The sequence below is a fragment of the Chanos chanos genome, chromosome 2, assembly GCF_902362185.1.
Source record: "Chanos chanos chromosome 2, fChaCha1.1, whole genome shotgun sequence".
In the NCBI taxonomy this organism is placed as follows: domain Eukaryota; kingdom Metazoa; phylum Chordata; class Actinopteri; order Gonorynchiformes; family Chanidae; genus Chanos; species Chanos chanos.
Window position 1 is genome coordinate 5,114,414 of NC_044496.1, and position 17,186 is coordinate 5,131,599.

At 40.6% G+C, this 17,186-nt stretch overlaps 1 protein-coding gene across 1 annotated transcript in view; it reads left to right on the top strand.

Annotated features, from left to right (window-relative positions):
* LOC115830077 (xaa-Pro dipeptidase) overlaps nucleotides 1–17,186 on the top strand; it is a 39,081-nt gene that overhangs the window by 14,569 nt on the left and 7,326 nt on the right. Inside the window, exons 5-11 of the mRNA XM_030794115.1 lie at nucleotides 2,296–2,343; nucleotides 2,932–2,993; nucleotides 3,343–3,387; nucleotides 6,398–6,435; nucleotides 6,676–6,742; nucleotides 7,039–7,075; nucleotides 8,120–8,166. Coding sequence (XP_030649975.1) covers nucleotides 2,296–2,343; nucleotides 2,932–2,993; nucleotides 3,343–3,387; nucleotides 6,398–6,435; nucleotides 6,676–6,742; nucleotides 7,039–7,075; nucleotides 8,120–8,166 — 344 coding nt within the window. The remainder of the gene's footprint in view (nucleotides 1–2,295; nucleotides 2,344–2,931; nucleotides 2,994–3,342; nucleotides 3,388–6,397; nucleotides 6,436–6,675; nucleotides 6,743–7,038; nucleotides 7,076–8,119; nucleotides 8,167–17,186) is intronic.

Consider the following 17,186-nt stretch of genomic DNA (forward strand, 5'->3'; position numbering starts at 1 on the left):
AATTTGAGTCAGGAAGTGGCTGGTGGGAACAGTAATTCTCATTTTTCTAATTTTCTGCATTAAAATTCTAAGTGCTGAGTGTAAAGAGCAATCCAATGGTCGTTTACACTTGGCCAGAACACACCCTCATTAATGCCTTTCTATTGACAGAACATTACCTAAGTCCTTTGGAATGCCTGATATGACTGCACTTAATTTCGTTGAAATGCATGATGTCCATTCAGTTGTAGAGGACAAATTGAGCTCTTCCTTGAATGTGTTAAAACGCATTGCAAGTACTCGTCAGTTTTTTTTTTTCCTTCTTCTTCTTTATTGACTTTGTGACCGTAGCCTACCACATTTGTTCAAGATCTTAAAAAAATGATCATACACAAAGGTGTGAGCTTTGTAATAACTTCTCAGTTTTTAAAGAGGAACAGGGATTTATTTAGCAGATTTCTTCTACTCCAGAGCAGAATTGTTGAATTCATAAGAACTTCTCTATGTCACTGGTTATGTCAAGCTATTTTGTTGTTATCCTACTGAAAGCAAGGCTGTAAGCCATGACTCCTTTTTCTAACACTATAACATATATGTGCTCAGGATCAACATCATTTTCATGACAAAGACAAAAAGTGAAATATTTGTTTGTCATCCACTTAATGCAGAGGGTTCTCTGTCAGACGATTGTGGGGTTTCATTTTGGGCTCTGTGAGGAACCTGGCTTGTGTCAGACGATGAGCAGCAGGGAGGTTTTGGGACCATATGTTGTGGACTGAAAGTCACATAGCCCCGTGCATCACCTCCCAAGACTCCATAACAGTGAACATGTAACAGGAGGCTCTGATTTATCCTAATTTAACTCTTCTGACTTTACAGAGCTGCTGTTATACCCTGTGCATAGCTGAGGGGATGGACATACACATCCATCACGGAAACTTTCTTTTTTTAAAGTTAATTTGAGAGAATTTGTTGTGATTGAAATATGAATTATTACATTTTGAGAATTCATCAATTTTAGATCAAGTTTGACATCTCAGCACCAGTTGTCGGATTCCTTTTGTCATGGTTGTGCATGATAAACACAGTGAATGACTAATTTTTTACCCCCTGCGATGTGGCGTCTTGTACGTAAATGGCAAGCCCCTCCTTGTAATGATTTTCCCATGTCTTGAGTCTTATCCAATATGAAGGAACTTAGAAGCAGACTGGATATGTTGTTGAAGAAGAGAAACGACTTCATAAACTCAAGCTCTGGGGTAATCAGAGTTATGCTGATATTTACTCTAATGTAGATGACTAAATACAGAGAACAACACACAAGTTTATGCAAAATCTTTTGTGTGTGTGTTTGTGTGGGCGCCATTGTGATAACACTGCAGTGCAGTGTAGAACTTATTCATGTCAGTGCTTTTGTCTTTTGTGGAAGAGTCCTCTGCCTTTGCAGTAAGATTTTATCTCATAAGCACAGTAAAGATTCCTCTAATCAGGGAGATGATGTGTATTTCAAAAACTGAAGCTCTGGAGAACCATCACCACTTAAAATCTGCACGCTGCGTGTGTTTGAGAGGCTTGGGTTGTACTCATTTCTGTTGATTTGGGGCTACACACATGCACTGTCACCAGATGCTCTGTTTAATCCCATGATGTTGTTATTGCTAGAAGTGCACAGACAGGTTCAGGGCTGTGTTGCTTGAAATCCAAAGTCCTGGTGAGAATGAGTTGCCAAATGGTGGTGGTAGTGTTCATTTTTTCAGCCAATCAGGCCACAGTGGTGGTTAGAAAAAGAAAAAAAAAAACAGTTGGATTTTTGCCTTTCAGGAGCTGGAGTTGTTTGCCTCTTATTTTGAGTCGAAGGGAAAAATCAGCCGTTGTGTGACACATCAATGTGTGCTGATCTGTTTCCAATAAAATCAAATATCCCAGGCATAAAAGCCAACCACCCCCTTCTGCTGCACAGATACAAACAGCACATTGGTACATTGAAACCAAGCGCTTAAGAGCAAGAGCACAGGTTGTAATACTCTGGCATTGCAGTTAACGAGTTTGGCTGTACCTCTTGAGGTCTGAGGTTGATTCCCATTGTCAGCAGTCTTCTAATTGTGAGCCCTTCCATGTTGTAGTGTGAAGTAACGGATACAGTCCAACTCTACAGCACATCTTAAAGGTCTCTGAGTATATTTCATTACTGATCCACAGTATTAATGTTTCTTTCCCTCAACCATTAATAAGGATTATATTCCAGTGCAGAACAGAAAAAAAACATTTGGTCAGAATACTCATTAGTAATGCTTGTTGCCCTGTTTTCTTTTACAGATTGTGGATGTCTTGGCCAACTTGCAGTCGTCCACCCTCCTTACTCTGGTAGGTCTCTGTTTAGGTTGTAAAGACAGGCAGTAGAGATCATTGTGGGTATAATGTTGGAAGGTGTGGTTCCTTTGATTGACAGCCAAGAAAAAAAAAAGATTTTCCAGTGGAATCAAGTCAGCAGTGATTTGTAGCTTTGAGCTCCCAGCTACGTGACAACTGTCTCATTCCACTGCCAATTTGTTCATACAAGGGAGAAGAATACTATCTCATATTTTGTGGGGCCATTTCAGCGAGGGCTTCTTTGTGGCTTTCAGTCATTGTCCCGATTAAATGAAGGGTTCTGACTCAGTTTCATAGGGTATCATTAAATACTTCGCTCTCCATTGATGACATCAAAATCTTACCTTTTGTCGTCTCTCTGAATGCTTGACATCAGAAACCTTCCTTTCGCTATTCGGTTTGACAGAACTCGTTTGATTGATTGGATTTTGTGCCGCCATGGATTTAGATAAAGAGAGCTGGGAATGGTCTTATAAATGCGTGTATGTTTCTGTGTGTGTGTGTGTGTGTGTGTGTGTGTGTGTGTGTGTGTGTGTATGTGTATGTGTGTGTGGTGTGTGTATGTGTGTGTGTCACACCCAGCGTGGACTGAATACAGATAGTGGCAGTACCTGTCGTGAAGCCTCCTTTGAAGGAATCAGCCGGTACGTCTCAAAGACATCAATTATTCATCACTGTCATTGTGCATTGTTCTCAGAGCTCATTCTGCTTTTACTACCTGGCTTCCTCACGCTACTCATGAATGCAGATTTGCATTAATTAATGTTGGTGGCTATATTTGGGGAAAATAAATATGTCGTTCTCTGCGTTCTCCATTTCTTCGTCTTCATTCGTGTCCTGATGAATGATCCTCTCTGTCTTTATTGATTCGTTCAGACTTTCATCTAGACGTACAAAGGAAATCTGATCACTCATTAGAGTCAACAGTTTGGACAAAAATGATATGAAGTTGCAAAGAATATTAAACTAAGGACTTTTATCTTTGCATTTTAGCTTCCAGGTGAACAACACCCTGTTGCACCCAGTAATTGTTGAATGGTAAGTGACTTCAAAGCATGTGCACTGCAGTGTTCAGGCGGCTGTGACATGTTTAGGATTACACTTGTCAAGGGCAAAAAAAAAGTGTGTGTTTGATGAAGTTTTCTTGCTTCAGTTTATGATCATAATTTGAGTAGCAACATGGAGGCAGTTTCTTAGATCTGAACATAATCTTTGTTTTTTAATTGAAAAAGTGCTACCAAAATGCAACAAATATTAAACAGATTCTTCTTATTTAAACATTTATGTACAAAACTAGTAACATGACCAGACTAAATCTTTCAGTTCTTTTTTTCACTTGCTTTTTATCTGGGAGGAGGGGGACATTAAAAAAATATAAATAACACAGGTACCACGGACCAGTCTGTGTGTTACAGTGTCTCTGTGACCATATGTATCACTGACCAGTCTCTTTCACTATGTGTATTATTTATCAGTCTTGGACTATGCATTCATTATTTCTCATGTTGACTTTGTTGATCCAAAAATGACTTTTTAAGGCTATCTGAAATACTATATGTCATTTCTTTATTTGTTTGTCCTCTTTCCTTTTTTCTGTAAATCGTCATGTTTTGACGCTTGAAAGTGTTACCTGAGATTTTTAGAGGAAATTTTTGCTTAAATGTATCGAAATAGTGACTTGATGTACTATTTTTGTAACGTGTGTGTTTACGTGAGGTGGAAAATATATCTAGGCTGTTTTCTCCACTGGTCTATTAAAATGGAAAAAAATGTTTTGTTACTGCGGAAGTGTAGGTCCTCCCAGTAACAGAGGGAAGAGCGGAACAGCCACAACCGCCTTCCTCAGATAATTCAGCAGAGGCTGTGGGAGACATGGCCTCCCAGGCAGCAGCATAAGCCTAGCTGCTCAGCTCTAATGTTCTTCGTGCTCGCCTGACTGCCCTCGGTATTAGGTCCAGGCCTTATTACTTGGTTGGAAGTCAGTTCATTATGGCAACACTTCACTCTGCCGCAAACTTTCATGTTTTTCCCCCCTCCTCTCCTTTCTCGTTGCTTATTACCAAAGATTACGAAAGAGTGATGAGGGACCGGAGGCATCCTGATGAAAACGATGTTTTGCAAAGCACCACACTTCGGCCACATCTCGAATTCAAGTGACACGTTTAGAAAAGTAAATAACAAGCTTACCCCCCCCATCTCCTGCACATTTACTGGAATGATGTGTGTTTGTGATGGTGACAATTGTGATGGTGATTGTCGGATCTAAGAATAATATAAATGATCGGCCAACAATTGGGCTCAGTCTGTTGCTCCTTGAAAAGACAAAGGGTATTCATAACAGTAACCATTGGTTACCGGTGGTGAATGCGTGTTATTTATGTGTATCTATTTTTAAAGGACTTATTCATTCACTTTAGCATTTTCACACCGTGTCATAGGAGGTGATGCTGAGCTGCATCTTCATCGAATAATAGCATCGTTAGGAAGTAAACGGTGATAGAGAGTTGACCAAGAATAGATGGAGAGAAACACTTCGCTAACGAGACAGTGAGAGCTGATTTTTCTGACAGCTCTGAGACTGGCTGGTGTGTGTGTGTGTGTGTTTGCCTGCCTTTACATTTTCACACGGAGGGCATAAAATTTTAGGAAAAGTTCTGGATGATCTTATCAATTTGCATTGTATGACAGAACATGAGGGTACCGTTGTGTCGTTACTGCCTTACATCTTCCACTCACATGTCAACGGTGTTATTAGTGGTGAAGAACTGCCATTCAGATTTGCTGCCACACAGTTTTGCTGTCATGGTAATGGAAGATCTTTAAACCTCTCATCATGACAGTTTAAGTCGATGTTGTTTTTGGTTCCTGTCGTGCATGTAAGGCTGATGGTTGAAAATGCAACGTGAAACTGCATTAACTGCCGCAATACGTCCACACTGAACCAGAAAAATCTGAAAACGCAGATTTTATGTAAAAACGTTTCTCCGTACACACTATCATTTTTGTACCTTCCCCCAAATGTTCTGCGTCCACACCAAAACGCTGAAACGCCTTAATGTTTGGCAAATTTCATAGACAGAGCAGCATTAACGGCATTTCGCCCGTCATGTTTGTTTTGGTGTCTCGAGCACAAACTTTTGCCAGTTTCATGGCAACCATACGTCGTCGTTTCTGAAATGCTCCATTTTCCCTGTCCACATAACAATGCGAACCGTGAGTTTTCGAATTCATGCACCTCAGAGAGCGTTTTCGAAAAATGTTGTTTTCGGTGGCGGGAAACGCTGTTTTAGTGTGGACGGAAGGGCTAAACGAAATTTACCTGGGTTAGTGTGGACAGGGCCTTGTGCTGGCAGTGCTGCATATCACACACGACCTACTACGACTTAAATTTCAACGTCTCTTGTTTCGAGTTATAGCGACGGTGGCCAGCGAGGGTCCACCAGAAAATTGCAAAACGTAGTCAATCAAGTAACGTGTTGTAGTGTGGAAAGTTTGTAGCGAAGTAGGCCTAATTCAGCGACCTGCCAATGGCCGCTGCTCATTTATTTTATTCGGCAACGTAGATTTTTACTCGCATTTGGCTAGTGGCGGGTGCTAATTTTAGACCCTGGGAAGACACATGATGTACCCATGCAAAACGTTCTTAAATTTCCCCGTAAGTTTTGGGGGGGGGGGGGGGGGGGGGGTGCATCATGTTTAGATTTTGTGAAATGAAGGGAGAAAATAAAGTAGCCTTTAATGTTATTCACATTTTCTTTATGATATTATTGATGCATCAGCTTCATCTTTACTTATTGTGCTCTTCACTCGTTCTTACACTGAGCCGCGCAAAATGAGTAAAAACCAGACAGACCAAGAACTGATCGTTACCCAGAGCAGATAGAGCTTGGTCAGAGGATATAAACTGTGATTTGACCAATCAGATGAATAGTTTCTAATCATGAAGCACTGAATGGGGAGTTCTTCATTTTATTTACTTTGCATGACTGTTCTTTATTCACGCATCTGAGAAAGGCCTTTAACTGTCTGTTGTCCTCTTTTCCTGCAGCCACCTGCTTAAGACCGATATGGAGTTGGAGGTCCTGCGTCACTTTGTTGTCATGATCAGATCATGAAAGCTGTGTGCGTTTTGCTTTTCTGATGTTAACTTTGCACGTAAAATAATGATAACAACATCTCATTTCAGTTGTGTGAACTGACCCATCAAACAGCTATTGCTTTTCCTCATGTGGCATTTTTCCATTAAATGCACCAATACACTGCACCCTGCATACAATTGCCTCTTTTTGTGCTGAGGCACTCTTCTCTTCTCTCCTCTCCCAACAGTAAGGGAGGCTGAGTTCTCTGGCCCAGAGATGCTTAGCTGTGTCACTAGCACAGGGACAGAAACTAGGTCCCACCAGACCTGGAGTGGCTCATCCTCATAGAGGCTTCCACTGACTCTAACATTCATTCTGATGTTTTAAGTGCATAGTTTAGCAACACAGACTGTACCAACACAGATGGGCACATTTTTTCAGGAGATTATGTGCAGCAGTCACACCAGACTATGTGAACTAATCTTTTTTTTTTCTTTGGGCAGACTGGGTAGGAAGGGTTGTGGTTATGATATCTTCTCATTTATATTTTAAATGAGAGGATATGATTTGGTGATGTGGAAACAAACACTGTGTAGTGTTTTGTTTGCAGCGCAGGACGAAAGGATGAATACCCCAAAGCAGCTGAGGTGGGTCAGAGCTCAGGGTTGTAAATAATTTTCCAGTCCAGCTTTGTTTGGAGAGTCTTAGAAGGACTCTGTATGAAGGTGCAGGGCAGCCAAGCAGCAGAATTGAAATAAGCCTATAGAGGCTTAGAGTAATTGAATAATCCAGATTGATGTGCACATAGTGTAGCAATGAACAATAATTGCAGGTTTCAAATTTAAGAATGAATTGGCTTCTCTAGGAAATATTGCACAGAGTTACTATCTTGGGTTTGAAAGTAAATTAATATTGTATGAACAAGCGTAAATTTATTTAGTAATGTAATCTTAACCATTACGGCCTGTCATAGGGGATATGCATTCATAAGGCAGTTTAATCAGAATATGGAAAAGAATCCTCAGGAAAAGCTAAACCTCTTTTAGTTGCATTCTCCTGGGTAGGAGAAATTCTGTTCAGTTATTCTAGAGTTAAGCGCACACAGATTCAAATGTATTTATTCACAGGCTGCAGATTTCAAGCAAGCCGAGTGGGAATCATTTAAATCTGGGTGCTTGCGTGGCCTCCCTGAAAAAACTAAAAAATAAAAATGGCCTTGTTGCCCGGACATGTTTGGAGCTGACCTTGACAGACTAGGTTTAGTTGTTGCTCAAGGATCGTCCAACCTTGAGAAGCTTGCAGGGTCTAATCCTTTTTCTGGTTTCATTTTTGGGCAATAAAGGCGCGCTGACGTATATTAACTGACATTGGTCTTCATAAGTGCCAGTGTGACTGTAGGCTCATCAAGATAAACAGTTCAACGCTGTAGTCCCAGCCATAGTTTTATTACTGGATGTTCATTCTTAGAGATACAGTACTCTGGAGTCAACAATGAGGTGAAAACAAATGGTTTCTGAATACAAAAGAGAGAGAGAGAACAGGAAGAAATCCAATACTTGGTTGGTTCACTACAAGGGCACACCAACTCTCCAGTGTGTCTGATTCAGGAGGTCTGGGCAAAACAGGTCATGCAGACGTCAAAAAGCAGTGGATCAGTCACTGAATAATAATAATCTTTTATTTCTCTACAGGTAATGAGACGTGTAAGACCTGGACAGAAAGAATATGAAATGGAGAGGTAAGCACCGTTTTCCTTTTGTTTGGTTAGAGTTATAGAGTGAGACAGTCTCAATATACCGCAGAAGACCATACACACACATGTCCACGCTGTAGTCCATTTCTTGCAGACCAACCATCGCTGGACTTCACACATTCAGTGTAGTGTTCCCCTTATCTGTTGTCAGGTCACCCTCTGACTACACAGACGTTGATAAGACTACACACCACACATGTGACTCCCCGTTTCTGAACCGCTTGAGCGCTGTTTCTGTTTCTGAAACAAAGCCTAGATAAGGCCTTCCTCTTCTTTTGAGGAGTTTCTCCTTTTGCTTTTTTTTTCAAGAGGTTGAAGATAACAAATTGCCCTTGAATTCTTTTGTCCTTTTAGAAAAACATTAATCATAACAAAAAAAGAAGGGGTGAGTTATAAGATGAGGCCAGAGCAGTAGACCTGTAAGGGGGTGACTTCCCAGTCCCAGTCCCAGTCCCCACTCATCTTGTTTGGTTTCTTTTTTTTTTTTTTTACCTCTCCCCCGTTTCTCTCCTTTCGTTTTATCATTGCTTTTCTTTGGCAGTTGACCCTGAGGCCTACGCCCCCCCCCCCTTTTTGTTCCTTTTATTTATTTATTTTTAACCAAGGGAAGGCTCTTGCCGGCGGTGCTTTTAGCTTGCTCGTGTGTCTCGCTGTACTGGACTCTGATGCAGCGGTTTACTAATGGTCGTGTGGTAATCAGTAACAAGAGAGGATGTGGCAGGCCAGGTGAGGGTTGTGGCCAGTCATAGAGAGACAGTGTGTCTGAAAGTGGCATTGCAGGACAGGAAGGCTGCAGGCAAGGTCACTGAAGGTCATCTAATGCTGGATTTTCAGCGTAATGTGACAGGGAGTCTACACTCCCATACACTCACTCCCTAAACATTTTAGCCATACTGTGCAAAGAGTTACCTTTATTTGTTTCGCAATATCCAGCACGTAAAGAGCTTTTTTAGAACCTTGTTTTGTGTTTTGACGTATGTGTTCTAAATGGTGTAATGTGAAAAGAATCATTACATTGGAAAAATAGCTTAAGCGCAAGCTGTTTTATCATCTGCAGTTTGATCTGTTTCCGCTGGCTAAATATGTAATTGAATTTGGCTGCAGTCGGTGAGCGCAAAAGAGGCACTCAATGGCTAATATTTCTTGAGGTGTAATTATTTTATTGTAATTAGAGGCATGGTTGTGAATAATTCTTTCCTCTAGATAAATATCTGTTTTGAATAATGTCCTTGTGGTACTCCTAAATGTATGCACCGGCTTGTTTGTTTTTTAAACGTGTTGTATTTGTAAAACAGAGAATAGCTGGGGTTTATGTGCAACTGTAAGGACACATACTTCAACAGCCATGTTTTTTCACCGAAGCACGCAGCTGGCTGGTCCAAGAAATCAGTGAACAGGCTTAAACAGAGATCAGAAGAGAGCTTCAGGACACGTGCTGAGGTGGTGAAGGTTTTATCACAAGAGTTGGGCCTGCACACTACAAACACTTACAGTAAATAACCCTATGTTTCAACAGAAGCCCAGTACCCTCATATTTATCATTACCAACATCTGTGCCACACTTTATGGCAAAAGCACTGTGTCTTTCTTACCACAAAAGAGTTTCAAATGATAGTGTAGAGTCTAGCCATATATCAAGATAAAAGCCCGGTAGCCTGGGGTGCATCATTGTAAAAGGCCAAAATTTTACCATAAATCTTAGTGAAAGTGCAGAATATCTCCTCATATCACAGTGGCAGTTCAGTAGTAGGGACGCAACGGTACATGGTATGTTGTCAAACCATTCGGTACACTCCCCACAGTTCAGTATGCACGAGTGAACTGCAGTGTTACAATATGCCTGTCGTTTTCCTATAATTTATAATTATAGGAAATTATAACTTGCGTATTGCACTGCAGACTGCACACACATTGTACATTCAGATCCACAGAACATCTTTGGAGCCTATCAGAATTTCCCAGGAGCCTATCAGCATTCTGTATGTAAATACAAGCTGGAGAAGAGAGGGGAAACTAAAAACAAATGTTCTCTCCAATGTGACAGTGCTCCAACGTGACAATGGAGAGCGCTAGCGAGACAGAGAGGAGCACATTTGAAGAGCAACCACCATCTTTCAAATCTACGACAGAGTAGTAGGACCACACTTAGGGAAAAAAAAATCACAGATTTCGAGAATATGGTTGTGATATTACGAGAATAAAGTCGTAATGGAGAAGAAAAGTCGTAATATTGCGAGAATAAAGTCATAATTTTAAAAGAAGAAATCATAATATTACGGGAATAAATTGTATCATTTTGAGAAAAAAAAACAAAGCACAATTTTTAGGAAAATATATTACCAGCAGCCAACAAAACAGGTGAGAGAACAGTCAATGGCCGCTTCAGCCTGCTTCTGGCAGCTGCTGTTTGTCTAAGGCGTTGTTATTTGCGAAAAGTATACTACAGTGTAACCTCACAAGATGGTCCACGTTCCTCATTTTAACGCAGGCAGCAGGCTGCTCTTCTTATATTTCCCCTCTAAAATAACGCATAGCCTGAAAGGACTTTATTCTCATAATATTATTATTTTTCTTGTAAAATTACAACTTTATTCTCGTAATATTACGACCCTATTCTCGAAATCTCAGCATTTTTTTTTCCTCAGTGTGGCCCTAATACTCCATCGTACAAATCCGCTGTGTGGGAACATTTTGGAGTCAGCGTTCAATACGATGTCGACGGTAAGAAGACAAAGTATAGTCTGCAAGCATTGCTTTGCCACTGTTGGCCTAGTCAGTCATGCTGCCATTTTTCTGAATGGAAAGTTTTATTTGTCCATAGGCAAAATAAAGAGTTCATTATACATTCATTGAACACTGAGCTTTTTTTAAGCTCTATGGGTACAAGTTGGTGACCTTATTCATCCCGCCCTTCTGTTGTTGTTGTTTTGTTTATTGGGGTTTTTTTGTTTTCTGAATCTTGCAAGGATTCATAATGAGTACAGCTTGTAACTTTGTAGCTTTTTCCACAAACCAACTGATTTACCCAGATGATTTTAATACAAAAACAAAATTGCTTAACTTAATTCACATAAAGCCAGTGGTGTGAAATAGAAGTATTACCTCAACTTAAGCTATTTATGTTCCTTTTTTGTTTTGTGGATGGTTGATCAGTTTCTAATCAGTATCCAATGTTGCTTGTCTAATATGAAGATGAGATTTATTCATACTTTGTGAAGGATTGTGTCAAACTGATTCATAAGGAATTCACAGGTGTACCCAACAGATGGTGAGTGACCCAGTTGTGGGCTATTTATTTTTCTTTCTTCTTCTGCTACACGTTGTGCATAATATTTATTTGGAAATGATTTTTTTTCCTGTTGTATTTATATATGCTATGTATACATGGGGCCGGGGGGCTAGAGAAGGACAGAACAGTACAGTCCTCAGTCTCTCTTCCGTTTTGACTCCATTAGCTTATGAAATGTCTGTATTCAGTTTAAATGTAAGTCACTTTGCTTGGACCAAATACCCCCATAAACTCAGCAACAAGCTGTGCCCGCTTTAAGCTCTCCCAGGGCTGTTGTTTTTTGGCAAGACCTCAGCTATTTCTCTGGGACATTTTGCAAAGTAAATAAATCATAGACAAGATGAAAGAATTAAAAAAAATAGTCACTCTGCTCTTCCTTCCCTGGACAATAGCTTTTTACTTGTACCCAGAAACACTACTCTGTGTCATATTTCTTTCAGAACGTGCACTGCTCATTACTCCCCTGATGTCGGTTTCCTCAGTCAGTAGCTGTTGCCCTTTGAGACGGTGTTTCGCAAAAGGTTACGCTGCTGTTCAGAAACTTAAAAAAAGGTAGGAGAGTTAAAAAAGAAGGAAAGAAAAAAGAAACAGAGAAAGAAAGAAAGAGAGAAAGACAAAAACAGTCCTGAGGTAGTTCATTTTTTTCGTAATTAAAATTCCTGAAGGAATTTTTAGGAATTTCGATGTCCTTTACTACATAAAAGTAGAATGGTTTGCATATTTCTCCTCTCCTCTCTCATCAACAGTGTGGACTGCACCGTATAATTTCTTTTTTGCCCTTGCATGGATTGGACTTGGACTTGGATGTGAATTGCCTAATGTATTCTGGATTATTTTTTGAGAAGATGTTAATATTTGTAAGTAGTGAGATTCTGTATGTATTTTCACTGAGCCTACATCCAGTCAAAATAAATACAATTGTGTTTTTCCTCCCTTTTTTGGCCAAGAAACAAGTGAAAAGGATTATTTCACTGAATCAGAGGGGAAGTGGCTGAATTTACAGCTGCAAGTTTCTGTTTGGTTATGAATGTGGTCCGAACTTAGGGCGGGTGAAAGGGACCCAGCGTGCTCTCGAGCTGGGTTCAGGGATGCGACTAGAGGACTGGTCCCTGTGGGAGCAATTAGACCCCACTAAAGGATCTGTGTCTGGTAAAGTGTGGGAAATGTCAAACCTTTGCTTAATCTCTCACCTGCTAAACGCTCGTTAGCCCTGGCTCGTGCGGTGAGAACCAGTGTTCCATGTCAGCGCACCAGCATCGCTGGAAGTCTGGTCCATGCGTTGCCTGATGCTAGATGCACAGCCTGAGCCAAAGCTGAACCATTACATTTCATTTCATTCATTTGGGCTTCATTTACCCACTCTAGCTATGAAGCTTCTGACTTTTAATGGAGGAACAAGCTCTCCTGCCTTGCCTTTAGTACAGGTTGTATATCAGGGGTTAAGAATTCAACTGAGGGGACTTGTCTGGGAAGATGTCAGTGGTGTCATGCATTAGAAGTTTTTTTGGGGGGGGGGTTTTGTCCTAGCAGTTAAAGGTAGAGCAAAGATGAAGAGGCCTTGACATGATCTCTCTTTCTGTCTCTTTCTCTCTTTTCTGCTGCTACTTTTCTCATTGTCTTTTAGTTTTACCTGCGACAGTCCTGCAGCTGAAGTTTCACTCATCAAACATCTCTCATTCAGTTTGTTCGATCACCCAGTAAAGCTTATCATCACAGTCATGCTCTTAAATGAATGAGAAAGCATTTAAGTGATGCCTTCGACTATATTGTCATGTGCTTTCATGAAATGTTTTCCCTTTTCTGTTTTTAATGAGTCAGATGAAAGCCAGGTAAAACAACAACAGCATAAATAAATAAATAAAAATCCAAGGCAGTCTCCCTGCGCGCAGAACAAAAGACTTGCAGTGACGGGAATTCTCAGATTAGGAAAGGAATACAGCTGTTGTTATGGTTACAGGTTATAAATAGAGCACTGATTGCAGGTGACGAGAGCTGAGAATAGCAGGATGAAAGACTCCTCTGAAATCTATCCCAGAACATATTGCTGAAGTGCCACAAACTCACCCAAATTAATTCCTGTCTATTTCCAAAAAAAAGAGAAAAAACCTGTTAGCATGACGTTATTGTCTCAAACAAATGACTTCATTCTTTGTTGCCTTTCTGCTGCGTTTAGCTGTCATTGCTGTTTGTTATCATTTGAGAGCTTCATGACACAGCATTTTCCAGAAATGTTACACTGAAAACACATTCTTTATTTGAGTTATATATGGAATGGTGAAACTGAGTTGGCTGAATTTATGCTTTCATTTTGAGTCCTGGCCCGTGTCCCCTTCACCTCCTCTCCCTTGGCGTTTGGCATTTTTGTGATGAACATCGTTCTGTAACTTGCGCCTTGCTCGCGACTGAGGAGCTCCTGATACTGACTGTAATTAGAAGCAGCTCAAGGATTTAATGAAGAGGAGCGCGCTTGATGGCAGCAGTGCTTGAGACATTGCCAGTGGCTTTGACTTCAAAGCCACTGATATGGCTACACAGCAAAAGGGGAGGGGAGGGGGGGTTCTGCGAGGAGATAACAAGTCATGGCTTTCTTTTGATTTTCCTGGTAGGGACCGGACACAAAATACATAGGCCTGCCAGTGAGGGGAAGCGGGGTGCTCAGGACATGTAAAAGGCTAATCTGTGAGCGGCAACAGCATCAGTGTCTGTGACAGGAGTGTTGCTGACAGTAGGGCATTTTCTCTCCCTGCGAGTCTTCAATCACAACCCATGAACACCTTCGTCATGCGGCCTTCATAAGAACGCATGTTTTTATAGAACATCATGTTTAGTATCCCACCACATGCTCTCAGGGAAGACTCTGATTTCAGCTATTGAATGGGCTGCAAACTCTCTCTCTGCCTAAAGACAGGAATCCCCCTTTACCAGGACAGTCTCTGTGCTGAAGCAGTGCCTATACTCAGACCTACTCAGTGAAACTAACTGTACAGTTCTTTGATTATGTTTTATGCAACAGTCCCTTTGTTTAAGTTGAAAAAGAAACGCATGGGATTGTTTTAAGTGAATTAACAGTGTGCTGGGCGGCATAGTAAATTCCCTGGGAGTTATAATCCAAACGAATGATGAACAAGGAAGGCAGTTTCCAGCAGGCCTGTAAGATACAGCAGTAGGTGTAGTATGAAACCCAGGGAGAGTCAGTGGTGTCATTAAGTTCTCAGTTTTAAATTCTCTACATGTAAATAAAACACCCTCTCCTTTTTTACATTCTACATCTCCACACATCCACTTAAGGATTAGCCAATGCTAAGATGCAGGAGTCTGTATTAGTACTGTTAATACTGGGGACATGATATGTGACATCCACCCCATGCTTCTAGAAACAGCAAAAACACAATGAATAAGGTGAATCATATTGCATTTTGCTTTCAATAAATGTTGTCTACTCGTTCTCATCTTGAAGTGCCAGTGCTACTGAACCAGCTGAAAATTAATGGAATGAGGTTTCATTTATTTTCAGGATTTTTCTTTTTCTTTTTATACCTCATGCCTCTAAATATTATTTATTGAGAAGGTGTTTGCTCTATGTCACATTGTGGCCTCCTCTTCATATTACTGTGAAACCTGTGAATAGGATGTGCTGTGCATCATCGAGCCATTCTTCGCCTCAGTGAAGCTCCTGTTTCAATCCTTACATTAATTTCCCTGGCTGTAAACGATTCTCTTGATCCGGTTTTATTCCTTTGCCTTAAACCTGAGTTGAAAATGTTTCTCTCAGGTTGCTGGATGCACCCCTGTGTGTGACCAACCCTTCTCATTAAAATCTCCCCATCTTTCACTTAGCTTAATTGTGGTCTGCCTGAACAAAAAAAGTCACATACGTGTGGCCTTTAAAATTTATTATTGTTGGTCATTAAGATGAATAGAGGCCCTGTGAAATGTTGATGGGAAGTTGACCTTGGGCTTGCTAATTTCAGTGCTCTCTTAGAGTGCTTACTGTTGGCATTCTCTGAGGAGAAGGAGAGGAGTGAAAATAAAGGAACAGAGCGAGAGTAGCTAGAGAGAAGGATAACCAGAGAGCATGGCTGTTTTGATGGGAGCACAGGGAGCGTGTCATGGGTGTGGGGTGCCCAGAGGAGCTGTGCGTCCAGAGAGGTGGAAAGCCCCAGGGTTGCATGGTTCTGAGGACACTTCTGGGTCTGTGTACCCTATGGCTGTGCAATATGACTATATATATGGTGTGACTATAGAAAAATGTCTATCGTTTCATATTATGCTCTGTCCTTACCACAAATAGTATTTAGAGCTCAGTCTATCCATTGAAATGAACCAATTTGAAAACCGAATGGCATATTTTTATTTTGTTATGTTTTTTTTACCAGCAAGCGGTAATGTAAGTAAAACCATTGCCAGGCGACATGTGTTGTGCAAAGCATTCTGCATAATGAAGTGTAGTAAGGATTGTGACAGGATAAATCCAAGATGCGTTTTAGATTGCTGTCAGGAGGATTACGAATGTATGGAAGCATGTAAACCATTTATTCTATTGAATATACAGAAAATATGCTAGGCCTTTATCATGATATGTATAGTTATCTGGATATGAAATGACCTATATCAAGATATGAGGTTTTGGTCATATCGCACAGCCCCAGTGTATACACCGCCAAGGAGCAAAGGGGGGAAGGGGGGGGGGGGGGGGGGTAGCAAGGTGAAGATGAAATCCTTCTCACAACTGGTTGCCAAGTACTAAGAAGATTAGAAGCATCTGTTGGCGCTACAGATCAAGCACAATGACACTATTGGCCAATTACACAGTGAATAAGTGGTACAGCTTCATTCACCTTAGCACAGCCTCTGTTTAAACAACTGAATGATTCACTCATTTTGTACTAAAAGTGTAGACTTGATTTGTGATTTTTTTTTTTAGAAGAAATCCTTCAGTAGAATCGAGGTCATCATTAAGATCTTGTTTGTTTGACAGATGTCTTTCCTCTCTGAACATATGAGATGGTGTAATTATGTTCAGCCTTGGCACGGATGCAGTTACATAATAAATGAAATGATTTGAGGGCTAAACCGTGTGCCGTGTGGATTAAGCCAAAGTCCTTTTTTTTTTTTCTTTTGCTTTTTTACTGGGGAAAAAAAGAAAAGAAAAGCTTACAGGGATAGGTCTTGATGAAATATAAATGGTGGCACTATTTGTCAAATCAGATCCGTTTCTGTAATAAACAGCTGTGGTAGGTTATGCGTGGACTTGTCTCTTAACCTTCTCTTGATGTGGCTCTAATCAGCCTTTCATTTTGCCCAGACTAGAGACACTGTCCTGACTCTTTTGTTTTCTATGCCATCTCTTATACTTGCCTCATTTTATTTTTAACCACGTTAAGGCGACAACATGGTATTTATTAAAGAGGAGGGAAAGCACTGCAAATGCGTTCTAAATTTTCACACAGTGGGACCAAGCTCAAAGAATTTGGATCATATAATCCTATCTTTTGTTTGACTTACTGTAACACAATAACCATTTTAAGACAAACGTCCAAAAGCCCAGCTGTTAACGGAGTGATGTGGAATACGAGCCTGCATTCGTGAAGCTGTGTATTTACTTTCTGTTTTGTTTATTTACATGTTAAATGCATGGCGTTTTAAAAAAAAAAAAAAAAGAAAGAAAAATTCTGAAACAGTTCTGGGAGAACAGAACTTTAGTGATGAAAACAGC